Here is a 20,417-nt window from a genome sequence, read left to right as displayed (position 1 = left end):
TCTTTACATGGCATACATCAGATAAGAGTTTAATAACCAACATATATAAAGAGCTTGCCAGACTCAACAACAAGACAACAAATACCCCATCCAAAAGTGGGGGGAGGACTTGGACAGAATATTCACCACAGAAGAGATCCAAAAGGCTGAGAAACACATGAAAAAGTGCTCCAAGTCTCTGATTGTCAGAGAAATGCAAATCAAGACAACAATGAGATATCACTTCACTCCTGTGAGAATGTCATACATCAGAAAAGGTAACAGCAGCAAATGCTGGAGAGGGTGTGGGGTCAAAGGAACCCTCCTGCACTGCTGGTGGGAATGTAAATTGGTCCAGCCTCTGTGGAGAACAGTCTGGAGAACTCTCAGAAGGCTAGAAATGGACCTACCCTATGACCCTGCAATTCCCCTCCTGGGGATATATCCTAAGGAACCCAACACATCCATCCAAAAAGATCTGTGTACACATATGTTCTTGGCAGCACAATTTGTAATAGCCAAATCCTGGAAGCAACCCAGGTGTCCAACAACAGATGAGTGGCTGAGCAAGTTGTGGTATATATACACAATGGAATACTACTCAGCTGTAAAAAATGATGACTTCACCGTTTTCAGCCAATCTTGGATGGACCTTGAAAAAATCATGTTGAGTGAAATAAGTCAGAAACAGAAGGATGAATATGGGATGATCTCACTCTCAGGCAGAAGTTGAAAAACAAGATCAGAAAAGAAAACACAAGTAGAACCTGAAATGGAATTGGCGTATTGCACCAAAGTAAAAGACTCTGGGGTGGGTGGGTGGAGAGAATACGGGTCCATGAAGGATGATAAATGACATAGTGGGGGTTGTATTGTTAAATGGGAAACTGGGGAATGTTATGCATGTACAAACTATTGTATTTACTGTTGAATGTAAAACATTAATTCCCCAATAAAGAAATAAATTAAAAAGAAAAAAAAGATTTTATTTACTTGTTTTGTATAGAGACATAGGGAAGTTAAGAGACAAGAGGGAGATTGAAATATATATTTAAAAACCCAGAGATACCTACAATGCTGCTTCACCACTCAGGAATCTTCACCCCTGCAGGTTTGGGACAGGGCTGAGCCAGGTCCTTGTACACTGTAGCATGTGTACATAAGATATGTCACCACCTGGCCCTTGGTCTCACTTACATTTTTGGTGAATTCCTTCTTTAGGGTTTCTTTTCAAAATCTTTCCATTACAAATGTCAACCTAATCCATTAGAAATATTTTAGTACAGGGAGTTGGGCAGTAGCGCAGCGGGTTAAGAGCACGTAGTGCAAAGTGCAAGGACTGGCTTAAGCAACCCGGTTCAAGCCCCTGGCTCCCCACCTGCAGGGGCATCGCTTCACAGGCGGTGAAGCAGGTCTGCAGGTGTCTATCTTTCACTCCCCCTCTGTCTTCCCCTCCTCTCTCCATTTCTCTCTGTCCTATCTCATACAGATATCAATAACAACAACAATAACTACAACAACAATGAAAAAACAAGGGCAACAAAAGAGAAAGTAAATAAATACTAATTTTTAATAGAAATATTTTAATACAGTGAATTTCAAATTGGCTAGATTAAAAAAAAGGTAAAGATTCCTGAAGTCCTTTATCTGGAGACTTTTTCATCACTGTATAAGTGCAAAAATATCCAAACAAGACTCAAATACAAATGGATTATTTTAATGTGTGCACTCCACCAGGTGCCATCATTCAACCACACAAATGAATATACTTGTAAATACCTGGTAGCCTAGACTATGGCCTACCTATAACTTTCCGTGTTACATTGGTGGTTTCCACATCAATATCTTTGAGAATATTCTCCAAGATGTTTCCTACATGAAAGGAAGCTAAATTAATTTAGGTAAAGTAGCAATGTGTGGCTAAGATTTATATTTCACCTTTGATATGATATGATTCTTAAACTATTTTTTACATTCAAAACTAGTAAAAATGTATCATAATCCAAGTTTATATTAACACCCTACCTGAAATATACCAGCTCAGACTTTCCAAACCAGTTCACTTCTATGTCTCAGGAACTGTTCTATCAAGGAGGAAAATGAGAAAATTCAGAGTCAATTCAAAGAGTGGAGAAAACTGGAAAGTGCTTTGAGGTGGAAATTCCCCACTTGCTTTTTCTGACCCTTTTCTGTAACCAAGTACAAAAACACAGTAGTGATTTAAAAATAAGAATTAACCATGTGTATTACTGTGTTAATGAACTAGACAATGGGGCATTAGAAATTAAAGTTTTTCTTCACAGAAGATTATAAATCATTCAGAATTTGACTTCAACCATTGAAAGAAAAAAAAAAAAGACTAAAAAAGAAACAGTGAATAAATTGTCCCCGGAAATTGTCTGAGATCGGAAGTTTGTGGTCCCCGTGAACATGAGCTACCTGAGCATCCTGCTGAGCTGCTGTCTGATAAGGATTGTACATCCTGTGGTCTCCTCATTGCTTTGCATCTAGCTCTCATTACCTCATTTCCTTTGTGGAACCTTTCCCGGATTTGCCATAAAAGGTCATACATGAGAGAGTTTCCTTGAACGGGGTCTTCACTATCCTCTTCCAGCTTCATCAGCTTCATCCAGGTGCTCATTGCTATATTTTTCAGTTTCTTCAGCTAAATTATGAACTGCCTAGGTGATAAGCTCTGCCCTGTGAATATTCCTGAGTTTTTAATATTTTTCTGAAAATCTCTCTAAAAGTTCTATATGTATAAGGTGTTGTGTAGAATTTAACTGTGGTAGTTCTGTTCTGATAGTTTTCATTATGTCTGTCTTTGCTTTAGAGAATTGAATTCCTGAGGGCTGACCACAGGGGAACTTTGCTTCTGTATTTAGATGTAGTTAGACCATCTGTAAAACCTTCTGACCCAAAAACCTCTTGCACCACTTCGTGATCCTCTCCACCTTGCTTCGACCTATTTACTATACTGTCAAATGTAAAGGTAACTGGCTTTCACTGAACACATACTGATTAGAAATATGAACATCTCACTTATATACTGGAAGATGCTCTTTAAGTGGATGGCATGCTTTTAAAAATCACATATGACAACAGGTGTCAACTAGAATCATTTCAGTTAACCCTTGAATGCTTTCTCAAATCTAAGATTTCTCAGATTCTAAAGAAATGACTGTATAAAGGATAGGAGGATTGTTGAATGAACAACTTTACTGCAACAAAATCCATGCTATTATAGTGGATTTGGATAGCATGAAGTCCAGTGGCAACCTATGAAGACCAATAATAGTATTTGTTCTTGATATCTGATTGTTTCTGTTAGCAACAGTCACGGTTCCCACCCCAAAGTGCTCATTTCAACTATATACTTTGACTATTCACATAAAGACAAGTAGAGAAAAGTGGTTTCAGAACAAAGGCAACAGATTCTTATCAATGTTAAAAGGTGTGTGTTTTCTTAAACTAAGATCCCTGGGTATCATATCCCATAAAATATCCAGAAACATGTGTAATACATGTATGGCTCATTAAATATATAAGTGTAACATGTATGTATAGGTGTAGAAATACATATGATTATGATTAAGTAGCAAGACATTTTCAGAACATAAATAATTATCTTAGTGTCATATAAGCTGTCAGAGAAGTTGTAGGAGAGTGCAACTTCCTCTTTCTGTTCTTTATCCTAGAGACAGGAGCCATGTTGCATCACAGAAGCAATTGTGTTGTGACATCTCTTAGTGTCTTACATCAAATAAAGAACTTTTTATCATGATTTCCAATTTTTCTTTTAAAAAAAGCACCCTTATGTATTTTGTGCCAATATTTTGACTATTACAGGTAACATACCAAAGCTCAGTGGAGTTGTGCACATACTCCATAGCTCAACTAATAAATATTTGAGTTTACATTCACATATATGTTTTTTGGATTCTTATGTCCTAGGCCCTATTACAGGTACAAGAGATTCATTGTTGAACAAGATAATCGTCTCCCTGCTCTTGAAGACCTTAATTTCTAGAAAGAGAAATAAATAATGAAAAAGATCATACTGATGGTGAAGGTTTTAAAAATCATATAGAAGTATATATAAAATAAGAGCTAAAAAAATTTAGATAGCAATATGGCTTAGAAACTCTAAGAAGGGAAAGAGGCAATTGTGACATGATAGGCAATTTATGCACAGGTCTTAGGAAGGTCTTGTTGAAGACATAACATGAGAGAATATAAATGAGAAGAGTTAGTCATTAAAAAAATTGAAGAAGCAAGGATAAGAGCAAGAGCATACCCTATAAATTAAAAACATGTAACTTTTTCAGGGAACAAAGTACAGGTCTATACATTAGGCCTGCAGAGAGTAAGAGGGAAAAGTGGGAGATGAGTATGTCTATAAAAGCTCCACAATGGGGAGTCAGGCAGTAGTGCAGAGGGTTAAGAGCAGGTGGCACAAAGCGCAAGGACTGGAGTAAGGATCCCAGTTCCACTCCCTGGCTCCCCACCTGTAGGGGAGTCTCTTCACAGGCAGTGAAGTAGGTCTGCAGGTGTCTATCTTTCTCTCCCCCTCTCTGTTTTCCCCTCCTCTCTCCATTTCTCTCTGTCCTAACAACGACAACATTATCAACAACAATAATAAATACAAAAACAATGAAAAAACAAAGGCAAAAATAGGGAAAGTAAATAAGTAAAAAAAATTTAAAAGAACTTCACATTCTTTCACAATGTTAATCTGCCCAAGTAGTCTGAATTATTTAGACCTTAAAGACCTTACAGATAGTTGGGCCATAGAGGGAGTCTATATAGGTAGAGCACATGTTTTCTAGGTATGAGACCTTGGATTTGATCCCCAGCATCAAACAACTAAAGGACAGCTGATGTCCAGCTAAGAAACTTAGGTATTCATATAGGTTTCTATATTAGTCATCAGAGGAGAATGATAGATCTATTTCTACATATTTCAATTAAAAAAAAAAACTTATGAGGAAGAAAAAAAAAAACTAACTGTGCTAGGATTTCATGTTAGTCCAATCAACTGTTTCAAAGTTCTGCTTTGGAAGACTTCTGTGCATATGAAAGTATTTTCTTTTTATTCCATATTTTTCAGACTCGGAAGAGGTTGAATAATGTTGCAGATTTATAACTATCTTATCTCATGCAGTCTTCGTAATATAGTGTAGATGATTTGTCTCACAGAGTAGATGTTGACCAGATCTCCCAATTCTAGATAAAAAGAAAACACTGAAATGATTTACAAAAATTTGACCCAAAGAATTTTGTAAATCAGCTGCTCTTTAGGTGCCAAGGTGAAGTCCTCATTCATCACCAATATTCAAGCAGTACTGGCAACCCAACGTCAGTCTAAAGTCATATTATTATTTTTTCACTGATCTGAATCACTTTTTCATTCATACTGAGAGAGAAAGGAGGGGAGAGAGAGGGAGAGGCACCACAACAGTGGAGTTTCCCTGATTGCTATAGCACAGCCCATGCACTACCAGAGTTCAATTCTGGGCCAAGTGCATGGCAAGGCAATCATCCTACCATGAGAGTTATTCCTTGGGTCACCATATTACTTCTGAACCCAATAAGCATCAGAACCTCCCTGAGTAACACTTTAGATTTAGGGGCTTTTATTTTTATACATACTCTTTCACTAGCCCATATTTATGTAGACATTCTTTCAACAAATTACTGTGTCAGGTATTTGAGATATAGAAATGACAAATCAGAAAAAGAAGTCCTTGTCCCCAAGCAGCTTAGGGTCTCTTAAGGAAAGCAGAAGATCAACAATGACATAATGTCAAACATTGGCAAGTGATGAAGAGTAAGATGCAGGTAAGTGAAGGCATGGGATGTGAGTTTCTATTTTACAGACAGAAAGCAAGTGAAAGCCTCTCTGGAACAATGCAGTTATTAAGTTCACTTAATTGATATAGAGAACATTCAAGGAGATGTTAGGAGGAAGACCCTTTTAGAAAAAAAATGCAAAGAGCCTTGCTTGACAGTTTGTGTAACAGATTATTTACTACTTTGTGTAGCTAAACGGTTATTGTCCTAGAGGGTAGTGACTAATAGGGAAAATAGGGGGCTGAGCGGTGGCACACTCAGTTAAGTATTAAGTGCAAGGACCTACACAAGGATCTAGGTTCAAACCCCCTGAACCCCACCTGCAGCAGGGACACTTCACAAGCAGCAAACCAGCAAAGCAGGTTTGCAGGTGTCTTATCTATCTTTCTTCTTCTCTTTCTCCCTCTCCTCTCTCAATTTCTCTTTGTTCTATCCAATAAAATGAGGAGGGGAGGAAAAGAGAAATAGGAATGGCAGAGAAATTACACTGTGAATGGAGGCTTATCAATTAGAAAGCCTTTAGATTTTATGATAAATTTTATAAGAAGCCTTTGAGGAAGGAAGAGCTATCATTTCAGCAAAAGTATGTGACTTATATATAAAACAACTTCTCTAGTTGTTATTTGAAAAATATACTAGGGGATTAAAGTAGAAGTGAGGGCAAAAAGAACCCAAAGTCCCAGTATATAACTCTTTAAGTCTTTCATAAATAAATAAATATGATGACCTAAACAATCTGTAGTAGATGACAATATTTGACTCAGCTTTTAGCAGACTATATTCTGAAAATGATATTTGCTCTAAAAGGACGATTTACTAAAACCCCTTCACTCTCATAGAGCAATATTACTGATTTTTTTAAATAAGAGAGTTTGAACCTTGCCTTAAGTCATCATATATAGACACTCTGCATTTATTTTGAGATAATCTTAGCAACTTACCTGGATGATATTGATACCATGGAAATAATGTTTTTGGCAATAATGTTCTGTTTGAAAACATAGAGGTCTATGAAAAACATGATTAGCAGCTGTGGAAAAATAAGGGACTACAGCATTATTAAGGAGGTATAAGATTTGTTGAAATGAACATAAAATATAACAAGAAAATTAATGGGAGATAAGTGAAACAGATAATTTAGGAGAACAATTTTAGAACACAGAAAGGAAGTTCCAGACCACAGTTTCTATTTCCTGCATTAAGGCAGTTACTGTTACCTAAGACAGCCTCCCAAGGGACGAAGTAAATAGCATTTTTTTCTGAAAAACCAGTACTCAGATTCTTAACTAAATCTAAAACTCTTCTAGAAGAGAGACCCAGGAGGATAGAGATCCCAAAATTCTTAATCAACAATAAATCCCCTAGCCCGAACAATCTCAATTTCACCGAAACAGAGGATCAGCAAGTACTTGTAAGTTGTATGAACAAATGAATGAATGCATTTCCAGGGTAACCTTACTCTCCAAATTATTTCCACCAGCATTTATTTATCAGAATCCCCTGTCTGAGTTGTTTACTGTGAGGCAAACTATTTGTGAGGCATATATATTTGTGTTTTCTATAGATTTAACAAAAGCTGTCTCCAAATCTGGGGAAATCCCATTTGTGTCTTCATCCTACACCTATAGTTGTGAGAAAGCACATTTTCGGACAGTTGGGAAAACCCACAGCTCACCGCCACAACAGTGTCTAGACCACTGAAGCATAAATTACAGTGAATAGGAGGGGCTTCCCTATATGGAGGTAAGAGGAAGGGGGTGGAGCCTGTATAACTGAATATAAGCACTGAGCTATTTTGGAGACTTCAAGTCTGAACAAGAGCACCAACAAAGATTTTCACTACAGATTGAGCTGACCTTGGATAAACTTGAGGATATTGAGTAGAATGAAGATGAGTGCTGAAGAATGTTCTATAATAGAGAACAGCTCCTTGCATCTGGAGAGAGGACAACCAGGTAAGTCAGATTATTTTTTTTTTAATAAAAAGGAAACATTGACAAAACCATAGGGTAAGAGGGGTACAGCTCCACACAATTGTCTCCATCAGAACTCCGTATCCTATCACCTCCCCTGATAGCTTTCCTAGTCTCTATCCCTCTGGGAGTATGGACGCAGGGTCATTATGGGGTACAGAAAGTCTGGCTTCTGTAATTGCTTCCTCTCTGAAGTCAGATTTTGTTGTCAAATGGTAACATCTGTTTATCTCCCATATGAGATTTAGCAGTTCCTAGGGGAAAAAATGAATCTTTGCTATTTGAAGAAGTTGGCTAACCACTGTCAGGATTAAGGAGGAAATGGGAAGAAATAAATATCATTTCCCTAAGTTAGGATACCTGAGGGTTGTGGGAAAACCACTAGGTGAATTTCAGATGTTTGGATATTTGTTTCTTTGTTTTTCTTTAATTTTCCAGATTTAATTGCATAAGTCATAGCCAGGTGCATGTGCCATCAATTTTCCATATCCATTTCTACATACTTCAGGAAACATTACCTATTATAAATATTCTGTTTCCAAACAAATAATTACATTCTTGCCTCCACCTTATCTTTCTGTGTACTTTGTAAGGGCTCATCATATGAATATTCTCTTGACAGCCTCCTCCAGTTGCTAGAAGTAAAGGTTTCCACTGTTTGAGGGAATAGTCAGAAAAGTGTCTGGTAATTTCCAATGGTAATTTGTTAGGCTAACATCATGAAAGAATTCGAAATTAATACCTCCTGTTCTGTCCTCGTAAAACCCTTTCCCTCCATTTCAACCTTTTGTATAACTCTCTGAGTCACTAGTATCAGATTCTGCATGAAACATTTTATTTTTCTTCTTGTTTTCCCATCCTTATGTGATCATCACAGGTAAATATTTCCCCTCTCTTCTATTTACCAGAATAGTTTCATTTTTCATCCTATAACGTGTTTCTGTGAAGATTTTTTTCACTTACTCATTATTTTTTTTAATTTGATACCTTATAACACTAGAATATAACAATCCAAATCTGCTTTTTAAAATTATTTATTTATTTATTGAGTGTAGACAGAAAGAATTTGAGAAGGGAGGGGGAGACAGACAGGGAGAGAGACAGAGAGACATTTGCAGCACTACTTCACCTCTTTTGGAGCTTTGCCCCCTGCAGGTGGGGACCAGGGACTTGAACCTGAGTCCTTGAGCACTATAATGTATGCTCTTAACCAGGTGCACCACCACCTGGCCCCCCAAGTCTATTTTTAAATAAAGCTATTCTCTAATAAATTCAGTATATTTTAAGATAAGTAAACAAAAATTCAGTAATAATGCAATACAGAGCCTAAATTATCTAGAGGAAGGGTCTATTTTCTACATATATATCTATTAGACTAATGTACTTTAGATAAGCCAATTACATTTGACAAATCCCTCTGACATAGAGCAAAATCTAATGTAGATACCAACACTGGTCACCCCAAATCTTTGGTAACCAGGCAACCATAACTTCAAACTCCAATTGAGTTCCCCCCTACCAAAAGAAAATTGTGATAATAAATCGACTCAGTAGAGATCAACACTGAAAGAAGAACCCAAGGCAGAAAATTTTAAGTTTTCCTATGTTCTTAGATTCTGACAGTTTTCTGTTGATTGTCCACACTGCACTTGTACATGCTTGGTTAGCATGAATTATTAGGCATCACACATAGGTGATCAAATATGTAAAAATAGATGTATTTCAAATTTTCTGTTAATGGACATGACCTCTACTGAGAGCGGAAATATGTTGTTGGGGGAGTTGTTGCCTAGGTGATAAGGCAACTTAGTGTAACAATAACATTATCTAATGGGTATAAACTACAATCTGAGAGTAATTTCAGTATAGTTTTCTTACTGGCTAACTCAATGGGCCAAACCAGGTTCCAGAGTACCTGAGTTACTTAGATGAATAAATACTTGCTGAAAATTCAGTGTTGCTCACTGAGTCTACACAGCATAATTGACCCACATGTTAAGAACCAAAAGTAGACAAAGAGGCCTAAACTTGCTCCCCTATTTGCCAGAGCAGCTTCCTGTGATCATTGTACATGGGCAAAAAGGGGAAGATTCGCAGTGCTGAGAAAAAATAGAACTAGGTAAGAGTGAAGAGAGCTTCTCTTGTAAAGTCAGAATGCAGGTCTATGATGGGAAAAACAGTCCCCAGAAGGAAAAAGTTGATGTTGACATTCAGGACATGGTAAATTCTAATGAAAGAAAGTAACGTCCTTTGTCTCAGCCATCATCTTTTCACTCATAAAGTTTCACATTAGATCAATGTTTTATGGAAGAAAAGTTCTATAAATTTTAATATATCATATATATGTATTCTTACATTTAAAATTAAGCAATCACACTGAAAAACATAATGTTTACATTTTAAGAATATTTTCCTATTTTTCTATTAATAACATTTAAGGAAACTAATTCATATTTCAGCTTTTAGAGATCATAGGGAACTATATATGTTTCTATATATGTTATGGGGTCAAAATTTAAAGCTCTGACAGCTCAGATTACAAAAAGAAAAAAAATCAAAGTCTAACTCTTCATCCTTTATTTATTTTCAAAACCAGATATCATCCTAATGATTTTTAGAACTAAGAATAATCATTCATCTCATGTCCGTATTCATACCACAAAAATATTTTTTAGATGGACCATAGATAGTTTATATACCTATGTAAAAATCTATTTTCTGAAGTATTTTCCATCTTCTCCCAATTTCAATTGTTTCACATTTGCATTTCACCAAAAAATAGTATCATTTTTAGACTAGTTGTATATATTTATGTCTGCTCAAGACTTCTATGTTATCAACCTATACCATCATTTAAATAATTTATCTTAAATAATAACTACAGAGAGTTTAATGATGTGCTTAGAACATTCTTTTTGCATGTCTTCTAATATAATCAAGTATTTTATTATTTTTAATAACTAAAAAAGTAAAATTATAATATGCCTAGAATTTTCATAGCTACTGGTAGATATATTCAGGAAATGTGTATCATGTAGTTACTTTACATGTTTCATTTCTAGTAAAAAAAAGAAACTTCAAATTCATTCAGAATTTGAGGATATTAACTTACAGATTTTATGTAACAAGATTAAGATATAAATAGTGAATTTTTAAATCTAAAAATCTCTAAATAATATCAGCATCCTATCCCTTTTCAACAGTCTGCTTGAATTCACCTGCAACTTTCTCTCTGCAGATAATTCTACCAGCCCTCATTCTGCAAGACATCGTGAAGGATACCTTCAGGTTGCTGTTCCATGTGCTGTGGTGAATGTGGTCATCATCACTGTTTTAATCATGACTCTCATTGCCTTAACAGGTGAGTCTGTAAAAATCCATTAAGTTTCTAGGGCCAATTGATGGTGCTCCTAGTAGAGCACACATGTTACCATGTATAAAGATCTGGATTCAAGCCTCCAGTCTCCACTTGCAGAGGGGAAGCTTCATGAGTAGGGGGGCAGTGCTGCAAGTGTCTCTTTTTCACTCTCCCTCTCCATCTTTTCCACCCCTTTCAACATCTTTCTTCTTCTGTTGTAAAAACAAAAATCATTCAGTTTTTTTTTAAGTTTTCTTTTTTTCAAGAAAGACTTAAATACATTTTATGTTTGTTCTTTTATTTTTAATATTCTATTTATTTACTTATTAATTGGATAGAGAGAAATCAAGATAGATGGGGAAGACTATGAGGAAGAGAGAGAGAGAGACATCACTGCTACACCACTTGTGAAGCTTTCTCCCTGTAGGTGGGGGCTGGGGGCTTGAACCTTGGTCCCTGAGTATGTATGAACATGTGTGTTCAACCAGGTGCACCACCACCCAGGTCCTGTTCTTTTTATTTTTATTTACTGAATAAAGACAGAGTGAAACCAAATGGAGATAGGGAAAGAGAAAGATACTGGAAGCACTGCTTAGGCAGTCTTCAAGCTTCCTCCCTGAGATGGGGACTGAAGACTTGCTCCTGGGTCCTCATATATTACATTTGCACTCAACCAGCTATGCCATCACCTACCTCCCCTGCAAGCTTTCTTACTTAGCTCAAATCAATGGGAATTACTTTAGTTAATTTATCAGAACTTCGGATCAATTTAGAATCATCCCATACATGCTATGCACTCTCAAATGACATATACTAATACCAACGGTAGGAAATATCTTTTAACTCCAAAATGCTGTTTAATTACAGTAATAAAAATAAAGTCATCATACTTAAATCTGGGGTTAATTATTTAAAAAATCTTTTAAATTTGTTATTGTATATACAAAGTATAATTCCACATTCCTTGGGCACAGTATTTGAGTTTTCTAGAGTTTTTTTTTAATATACAAATTAAAACTGCCTATGATTTGTTATTTACTGTAGGGCAAAATTATACTAGGGAAGGTCTTTGAATAAGGAATAAAAGAGCATTTAGATTTCAAATAAGTAAATATCTTGAAAAAAAAAGTGGGCTTCACATTCATTGTTAATGGGAAAAAAATACTACCTAATCCATTGTCCATACTTATCTCAAAGCTGAGGGAGTATTATTCTTAAATAATTAAGAAAATATCCAGAAGCTTCCAGAGTTCTATTATAGTGTAAAAATATGAGGATATATATTTATACTTTTCTGTCTCTTTCAGACATGAAACCTCATGATATTATGAAATATCACCACCCTTTGATCTTTCTGTGTTCTGAATTACTTATCTGCAAATCACTCCCTCTGTCATCTGCCAATACAGTGTTTTGTCTAATACATCTCTAAATTCTAACACCTCTGCATTCAGATTCAAAATGCTGCCTGGGATTTAGGATGCACTGCACCCTTTCTAACCTGAAAATAATTTTCTTGCCACTTTCTAATATTATAGCCAAAGAGAGATACCTTATTTCTTATGCCCTGGTCAGTAGGCCCAGTGAGAGGTCTGATAAAGTGAGAATCTGACTTCATCTCAAGTTAGTCTTTTAGTTTTTGACCTTCAATTATATCAAACAGCACAATACCCCCTGGTTTAGTTTTGCATGGTGTAGGTGGATATTTTGACACTTTCATTTACTGTTTTATTTTTTTTTTAACTAAAAGAAACCTTTTTTTTTTCATCTGTTCACAGTGGGTCAATACAATTGTACAAGGCACCATACATCCTTAGAATCATCAAAGAGTCATGTCTCTACATGCACAGATGATTGGATTGGCTATCAGAGGAAATGTTACTTTTTCTCCACTAAAAAAAGGAGTTGGAGCTTGGCTCAAAATGAATGTTCTGCTCATGGTGCTACTCTTGCTCTCATTCATTCTGAAAAAGACCTGGTAAGGCAGTATTCAAAATATTTTAATAAAATATTGCTGTTATAGTATCTGTAGTTAAACTGTGGTTTCCTCTATTTTTTTTTTAATTTTTTATTTAAGAAAGGATTAGTGAACAAAAGCATAAGGTAGGAGGGGTACAACTCCACACAATTCCCAACACCCAATCCCCATAACCCACCCCCTCCCCTGATAGCTTTCCCATTCTCTATCCCTCTGGGAGCATGGACCCAGGGTCGTTGAGGGATGCAGAAGGTAGAAGGTCTGGCTTCTGTAATTGCTTCCCCGCTGAACATGGGCGTTGACTGGTCAGTCCATACCCCCAGTCTGCCTCTCTCTTTCCCTAGTAGGGTGTGACTCTGGGGAAGCTGAGCTCCAGGACACATTGGTGGGGTCTTCAATCCAGGGAAGCCTAGCCAGCATCCTGGTGGCATCTGGAACCTGGTTTAAGTTAAGATATTGTACTTATCTCCAGCATAAGAAAATTGAGTTATACAAAGTCCTGAGCGAGAATTCAGTTCAGTTATGTAAATTTGGTCTGATTGCTTAGTTCCAAAAGAAGAAATAACTTGGTTATTGTGTTTTAATTAGTTCTAAAAAATAAGGCTTATATACTTAGAATGACTGACACGGACCTTCTTTGTGCCTTCTTCAAGATATTTTTAAAACGGTATGTGGGTGGAGATAAACACTGGATTGGACTGAAAAATGAAACTGATCAGATGTGGAAATGGTCAGATGGCAGAAAGTTTGACAGCTGGTAAGTTACAGGAAGTCTCTTTATCCTTCTCAGGAAAACTCATTTTCTTTTTCTCTTTTCAAGGCACTCTTTTTGATATATGTTCTTTTTTAATTTTTAATTTTGAATTACATTTCTTAATTTTTAAAAATAATTAATTTGTTTATTCCCTTTTGTTGCCGTTGTTTTATTGTTGTAGTTGTTATTGATGTTGTTGTTGTTGAATAGGGCAGAGAAAAATGGAGAGAAGGGGAAGGCAGAGACAGGGAGAGAAATATAGACACCTGCAGACCTGCTTCACCGCTTGTGAAGTGACTCCCCTGTAAGTGGGGGGCCAGGGGCTCAAATCCAGATCCTTAAGCTGGCCCTTGAGGTTTGCACCATCTGCACTTAACCAGCTGCGCTACCACCCAACTCCCTTGGAAATAGTGTTCTAATAGTCTCCTACATGGTCGTACTCTGGGTTTCTTTAAAGAAAAGATTTCATGTTATCTTGTTTGCTTCACTTTATCTACCTGAGATAATCCAATAAATATCCCTAATAATTTTATCTAAGCAAATACTAGTGTGAGTGATAAACTCAGAAATATTCTACCGTAATTTTGATGATGCAAAAGATAATCTGACATTTCCAGTGTCACATTTATATTTTAAGCACATGCTAGATGTTGGAAAGCAACTCCTTACACACTCCCAGTTCTCATCGCCACAAGCATAAAAACTAATTTTTTAAAAATAATCAGCCCCAGATTCAAACATGCTGATTTTATTTTCATTACCAGTAATTAAACTGCATTTTGAAGTTAAAATATATTTCCTACTATTAGTACTAATACTTGCAATTTGAAAGCTATAGTTGAATACATTTCTAATTATCTGTTCTATGATAAGTATTAATATAGTAAATAAGTTAAAATCTCTAGATTTATTAAATATGTTATTATTTTATTACTAAGAGAGAGCAAAGAGAGAGAAGTAGAGAGAGAGAGACAAGTAGAGAGAGAGAGAGACAGAGAGAGACAGAGACAGACAGAGAGCACTGTCTCAGGATCCCTTCAGTTCACTTTAGTCTTATATGGCACTTTGTATATAACCAGGGAATGCGTGTGCTCTACTACTGATAAACCTCTTGATCCTAAATCTTTATTAAAATGACTTTGAATTTAATATGTGTTCTTTATGGCCTCAGATCCATAGAGGGGTTTCAGGGTCATTAACTCCCTAAACTTACATGCACTAATATGCATGACTGCTGACCAGGTATACTTCCTGGGAAGTGCTACTCAAAGGACATGTATATTAGGAAATGATCAAGAGCTACTTTTCAACCTACTCTTAGCTTTGTATCTTCTTTTTACAGATTATTCTTTCCATTCTTGTTTGCAGTCTTTATTTATTTGTGCTAAGTAAAAGCAAACATAAACAATCACCCTTACAGAGCTTATTTTCATATAACTGAATAGAACTGATCTGAAATGGACATAACTCTAAGTTTTTTGATTGTCAGGTTCAACATTACAGGAGCTGGGAAGTGTACATTTCTGACTAGCAGTGAAGTCAGCAGTACAGACTGTGAGAAGAGTATGCACTGGATTTGCAGCAAGCACTCCAGCTAATGAGGAAACATATTTGCATATAAAATTATATCTTGGAATGCAAGATAATTTGTATTGATAGATGCTGCTCAGTAGTTAGAATTTTCTACAAGGTCTTTGTGGAAAGAAAAAAAAACTTTCTCTGGTTTTGGAAAAGTCCCAACAAATATGACTGTGGACAAAAAGGAGAACAATTCAGAATTATCTGCATTTTGTGGTATTCTCATTGTGGAATATTCTAGCCTTCAGCTGAAAATGTCATAGGTTGACTGATCAATATGTCCAGGAATGAAAAGAATGGCTTTAAACCTTAAGGATGCACTTTATATCTTTAGAAATCCAGAAACAATAGAGTAACTGGATTTAGGGTTATTATTTATTATGATTGACTATAAACAATAAGTGTTCTTCATGTGTTTGGACTATTAGAAGGAATTAGCCAGTGGTTTTACAAACTGAATGTAAGCAAAGGAAATTTCAACTGGTGGCAACTATTCGGTCTAAATTCACTTTTAAGCTCAGAGAACTATATATAGAAGTTGGCAGATGCTTATGAAGCCAAATCTTGCAATATTTTTAATTTATTTCTTTTTAGAGAAGTTTACCAAGGTACTTGGACATTTTTCCTCTAGTCTGTTATTTATATGTTTGTTTAACCTTTTCAGTGTAGTCTGGTCTTTTTCAATGGTATATACAGTTTGTTACTATTAAAACCTAATATACAGTGTCTTACAGAGATAAAGACAAAAGCAAAGGATATGAATAATGTTTGTAAAGTGTTGGAAATGTGCCATATGTGATGTAAAAATTCCTTATTTAGAAGAAGTCTCTTGTTCAGATCTTGAGTAATTCTAATTGCTCTGATTATAAGTGTGTGCCTTTCCTAATCAATTATATCTTGTGCAACACTTCCATGAAGAATTTTATCAGTGCAATAAATTGTGTTTTCCTTTTGTATTGGTGAAATTATAAGCTGTTCATCTGTAAGTTAAAATAAAAGTAGAATAAAAGGGTTTCCAAGAAGTTTTCATTCCTTTCAAACACACCACAATGTAAAATAAATATACTAGAGAGTAGAAAAATAATACTATAACACTTTTTTCAAATAGTTTATAGTAAACATTAACAATGGGTTTATACTTTTGAAATTGTTGTCATATCTATTTCACAAAAGGCTATATCCTTTTCTATATAAATAGATGCCCAGAGGCCAGATAGTGGAACACCTCATTGAGTGTCCATGTTACAGTATGCAAGGACCTGGGTTTGAGCCAGCAGTCCCTACCTGCAGAGGGAAAGTTTTGCGAGTGGTGAATAGGGCTGCAGATGTCTCTCTGTCTCTCTCCCTCTCTATCACCCACTTCCCCCTCAATTACTGGCTGTCTCTAGCCAATAAATAAATAAAGATAATTTTAAAAAACATTTATTTATAAAAAGGAAACACTGACTAAACCATAGGATAAGAGGGGTACAACTTTGCACAGTTCCCACCACCAGAACTCTGTATCCCCTCTGCTCCCCTGATAGCTTTCCTGTTCTTTAGTATGGACCCAAGGTCATTGTGGGATGCAGAATGCTGAAGTTCTGGCTTAGGTAGTTGCTTCCCCACTGAACATGGGCATTGACAGGTCTATCCATATTCCCATCCTGTCACACTCTTTCTCTAGTGGGGAAGGGATCTGGGGAAGCAGAACTCCAGGACACATTGGTGGGGTTGTCTGCCCAGGGAAGGGCATCATGCTAGCATCTGGAACATGGTGGTTGACAAGAGAGTTAACATACAAAGCTAAACAAATTGTTGATCAGTCATCTTCCTAAGGGCTGGAACAGTGCAGATGAAGAGTTGGGGGGGGTCCTCCATTTTGTAGATAGCTAGTAGGCATATTTTAGTTAAATTCCAAAGGGCCTGTGGTTATACTAGTTTTTTTTGTTGTTGTTGTTGTTTTTTTTTTCCTTTTTTATTTTGCCCCTGAGCCTGAAATCTGATATGCCAGTGGATCCAAGTTACTGTCTGAGGAGATGATGTCATAGCTGGAAAAGGACCAGAAAGCTGGATCAGGGAAGAGAGTAGCTCCCTAATATGGGGAAGGGGTATAAATATTGTTGACTGTAAACCCCATTGATTTGATGTGATCTGAGGCCCATAATCAGCTTAGGAACCTATGTGACCTCTGCATCCCTCTAGATCTGAGCTCACATTCTGTGGTCATGAGCAGGAACATTCCATGCTACCCCAATATAGACCCATCTTCCTCAGGTGTAGCATAAAGTATGTTGTCCATCCTCCCTTTAGAGGATGGACAACATCTCTGCCATTGTTGATCCAAGTTGAGGGCAAGGTCCTATTGGGGCAAGATAATTAATTTAAAAAAAGTTACATAGAAAAATATTACATTTGATTTGAAAGGAATATTTCCCTTTATGTATATAGTATCTTTCAGCTACTCTTACTATTTAGCATTTTGAGAAGAAATGTGAATATCAAAAAGTTATCTTCATCTTAATCAGCTGTCTACACACGTAGTGAAATCTTTGTTCCCCTTTTATCTACAGCTGCAAATGGAACAAATACTCCCCAAGTTCTACTATGCTGTGCTTAATAACAATGTTTTTCTGTATAAGTACTGCACGCTAACCGACTCTGCCACTGGAGCTTCATAACAATGTTTTTCTAAGTTTTGTTATGATTTGTATACTGTGAGTATAAATAGAAAATACTGTTGTTAAGAGATAGATCATGGAAGGAGTAGGTCAATCTTTGTCATTAAGTTAGTTAAAATTTCAAGTTTACATTAACTGGAAATTAGATTAGTTGATGCATCAAAATGTACTTCAAACTGTTCCCAATTCAGGTGACCTTCAGAGGTACAGAATGCTACTGTTGGTCATTATGAATGCAAACACTATTTTATCAGCTAGCCCTTATTTCCTAATCTGGTATTTCCGTACAGCATATTTGCTTTTACATAATAGATCTTACCTCTATTTCCTTGTTGAGAGACATTTTTGTCAGTGTTTCATTTTTATAAATAAAATAAAATAAAATTTAAAACATGCACTCAATGAGTAACTAAGCAGCTAGTACACTGTAGAGAGAACAAAGCTATAACACTGAACAAATTCAACTTGACAACTGATGTTGTGGAATTTATTGCCTTTTTCTAAGTACAATGACAAACAACTTGGTCTTTGCAGTCTTATAAAAATATACTCTACTTACCACATGCAAAGACCCAGGTTCAAGCTCCTATCCCCATTTGCACGAAGGAGTTTTTTCTAAGTGGTAAAGCAGGGCCACAGGCTTTCTGCCTCTGTATCCCTCTTCCCTCTCAATTTCTCTTTTTCCTACAAAATCAAATAAATAAAGTTAAGAAATTTCAAAAAAAACCCCACTCTATTGCAATATTCAAACTTTTAGGCAATTTTTAAACATTAAATTGGTAGACAAAAATTTTGCCCCATAAGTGTATAAAATATGCTGATAATTGTTCATTATTTGAGTAATAGTTTGCTTTCCATAGATAATTTCAATATTAGTACCAATTACAAATAATGAAAATGTTTGGTCCAAGAATCTCACCACAAGCTCTGGCGTCATCTAGTGGTTGAATAAAGTCACTGCCCTTTTGCTTTCTTTGGGGAGGAGGGTCAAAGGTATCTTTCAACTGAAGATAATTTTAGTTTATTTTAAAACTCAGTGTTTGCAGTAATTGATCAAGGCTCTTTATTTTATTGTAATGGAATTGCAATTGATTTCTGCCCCCACAGAACAGACCTAGGAAGTGACATGTATTATTTTTCCCTTAATTTATTGAAGTATTATTAATCTACAAAATCATGCAAATAGTTACATGGGTACCTGATTCATTGTACTTGACAATGTTACTAGCACTACAATTCAGGTAATAAAACCTGTGAAATGTCCTTGTGTTCTTTTTCAGTAGCTATTTCTTGATGGGGAGATTGCATTAACTTCCCTCAATGTGGTATGTGGTGGGAGTTGGGCTAGGACTTGGGCCTAGTACATGCAGAATTAGCATACTACCCAGCTGAGCTATTTCTCTGACTCTTGTTCATTTTCTTTTTCCTTCTTTTTTTTTTTCCTTTTGGGCTAGGATAGCAGTGGTCATAGTAAGAAAACAACGTGCACTCTAAGATTCTAATGATTCATTAAAATCTATCTCTGATTAAATTGAGAGTAGGGCAACAAAGTAGGAACTAGGCAGGAAGGAAGTAAGAGAGTTTGCACTTGAGGAAGAAGGGTCTGAGAATAAAGAAAGCACTACAGAATGTAATATGATAAAGAGGATATGATTTAAAAAAAAAAAAAGGCAAGAGTAGGGCACCAAAGTAAAAACCCTGTGGTGAGGGGGAGGGTGGACATTCAGCTTCCTGGGATGGCGGGGGGTGGGGGGTGGGGGGGAGTGGGTGGGTTGGGACACAGTCTTTTGGTGGTGGGAATGGTGTTTATGTACACTCCTATTAAAGTGTAGTCATATAAACCACTATTTAATTAATATGAGAGGGGGAAAAATTGATCATATGTCTCAAACTTTTTAAAACACAGACTGAGTCTTTTTAATACATAGGCTGAGTCTTTGATATTTTGACTCTCTCAAAAGCCTAGACCAGGGAGAACAGAAACAACCAGTAGCACAGCTATATACAAGATGCTGGGTATTATATAGCAAACCCTAACAAAGGGACTTTTCAAAGTTAACCCAAATACCAAATAATGTGATGATAACAATAACTATCTATTGTCTTCTTGAACCCAAAGACAGCAGGAACCTCATATTTCCACTATAGAGCCTATATTTCCCCAGTCCTGGAACCTTAGGGTGGGGCCCACTTTCCTGCATGCCTCTCTCAATTCATATCAAATAATATTGCATCCGCTGATCACAACCTAATCAATGCCATGAGTGCCACCCCAGCATGCTTC

At 36.2% G+C, this 20,417-nt stretch overlaps 2 protein-coding genes across 2 annotated transcripts in view; one reads left to right on the top strand and one right to left on the bottom strand.

Annotated features, from left to right (window-relative positions):
* KLRF1 (killer cell lectin like receptor F1) overlaps nucleotides 1–2,620 on the bottom strand; it is a 32,751-nt gene extending 30,131 nt beyond the window's left edge. Inside the window, exons 1-2 of the mRNA XM_007515797.2 lie at nucleotides 2,419–2,620; nucleotides 1,783–1,851 (exon numbers count right to left, since the gene is read on the bottom strand). Of these exons, the coding sequence (XP_007515859.1) occupies nucleotides 1,783–1,851; nucleotides 2,419–2,620 (271 nt within the window). The remainder of the gene's footprint in view (nucleotides 1–1,782; nucleotides 1,852–2,418) is intronic.
* Nucleotides 2,621–7,650: 5,030 nt separating this feature from the next.
* Nucleotides 7,651–16,480, top strand: CD69 (CD69 molecule). Its single transcript, XM_007515796.2, has 5 exons — nucleotides 7,651–7,787; nucleotides 11,044–11,166; nucleotides 12,942–13,141; nucleotides 13,795–13,898; nucleotides 15,385–16,480. The coding sequence occupies exons 1-5, from the start codon at nucleotides 7,718–7,720 to the stop codon at nucleotides 15,491–15,493; spliced, it is 606 nt and encodes a 201-aa protein (XP_007515858.2). The 5' UTR covers nucleotides 7,651–7,717; the 3' UTR covers nucleotides 15,494–16,480.
* The last annotated feature ends 3,937 nt before the right edge of the window (nucleotides 16,481–20,417 follow it).

Source organism: Erinaceus europaeus, chromosome 7 (genome assembly GCF_950295315.1).
Source record: "Erinaceus europaeus chromosome 7, mEriEur2.1, whole genome shotgun sequence".
Taxonomy (NCBI): Eukaryota; Metazoa; Chordata; class Mammalia; order Eulipotyphla; family Erinaceidae; genus Erinaceus; species Erinaceus europaeus.
The sequence above is the reverse complement of the archived record's forward strand: the minus strand, read 5'-3'. Positions and strand labels throughout refer to the sequence as shown.

Excerpts from the sequence above, each read along its gene's own strand:
- CD69 (XM_007515796.2), top strand. The coding sequence starts at position 7,718 with ATGAAGATGAGTGCTGAAGAATGTTCTATAATAGAGAACAGCTCCTTG. Across the intron at positions 13,142-13,794 it reads TTCATTCTGAAAAAGACCTG|ATATTTTTAAAACGGTATGT; the intron begins GTAAGGCAGTAT and ends GCCTTCTTCAAG. Across the intron at positions 13,899-15,384 it reads GGCAGAAAGTTTGACAGCTG|GTTCAACATTACAGGAGCTG; the intron begins GTAAGTTACAGG and ends TTTGATTGTCAG.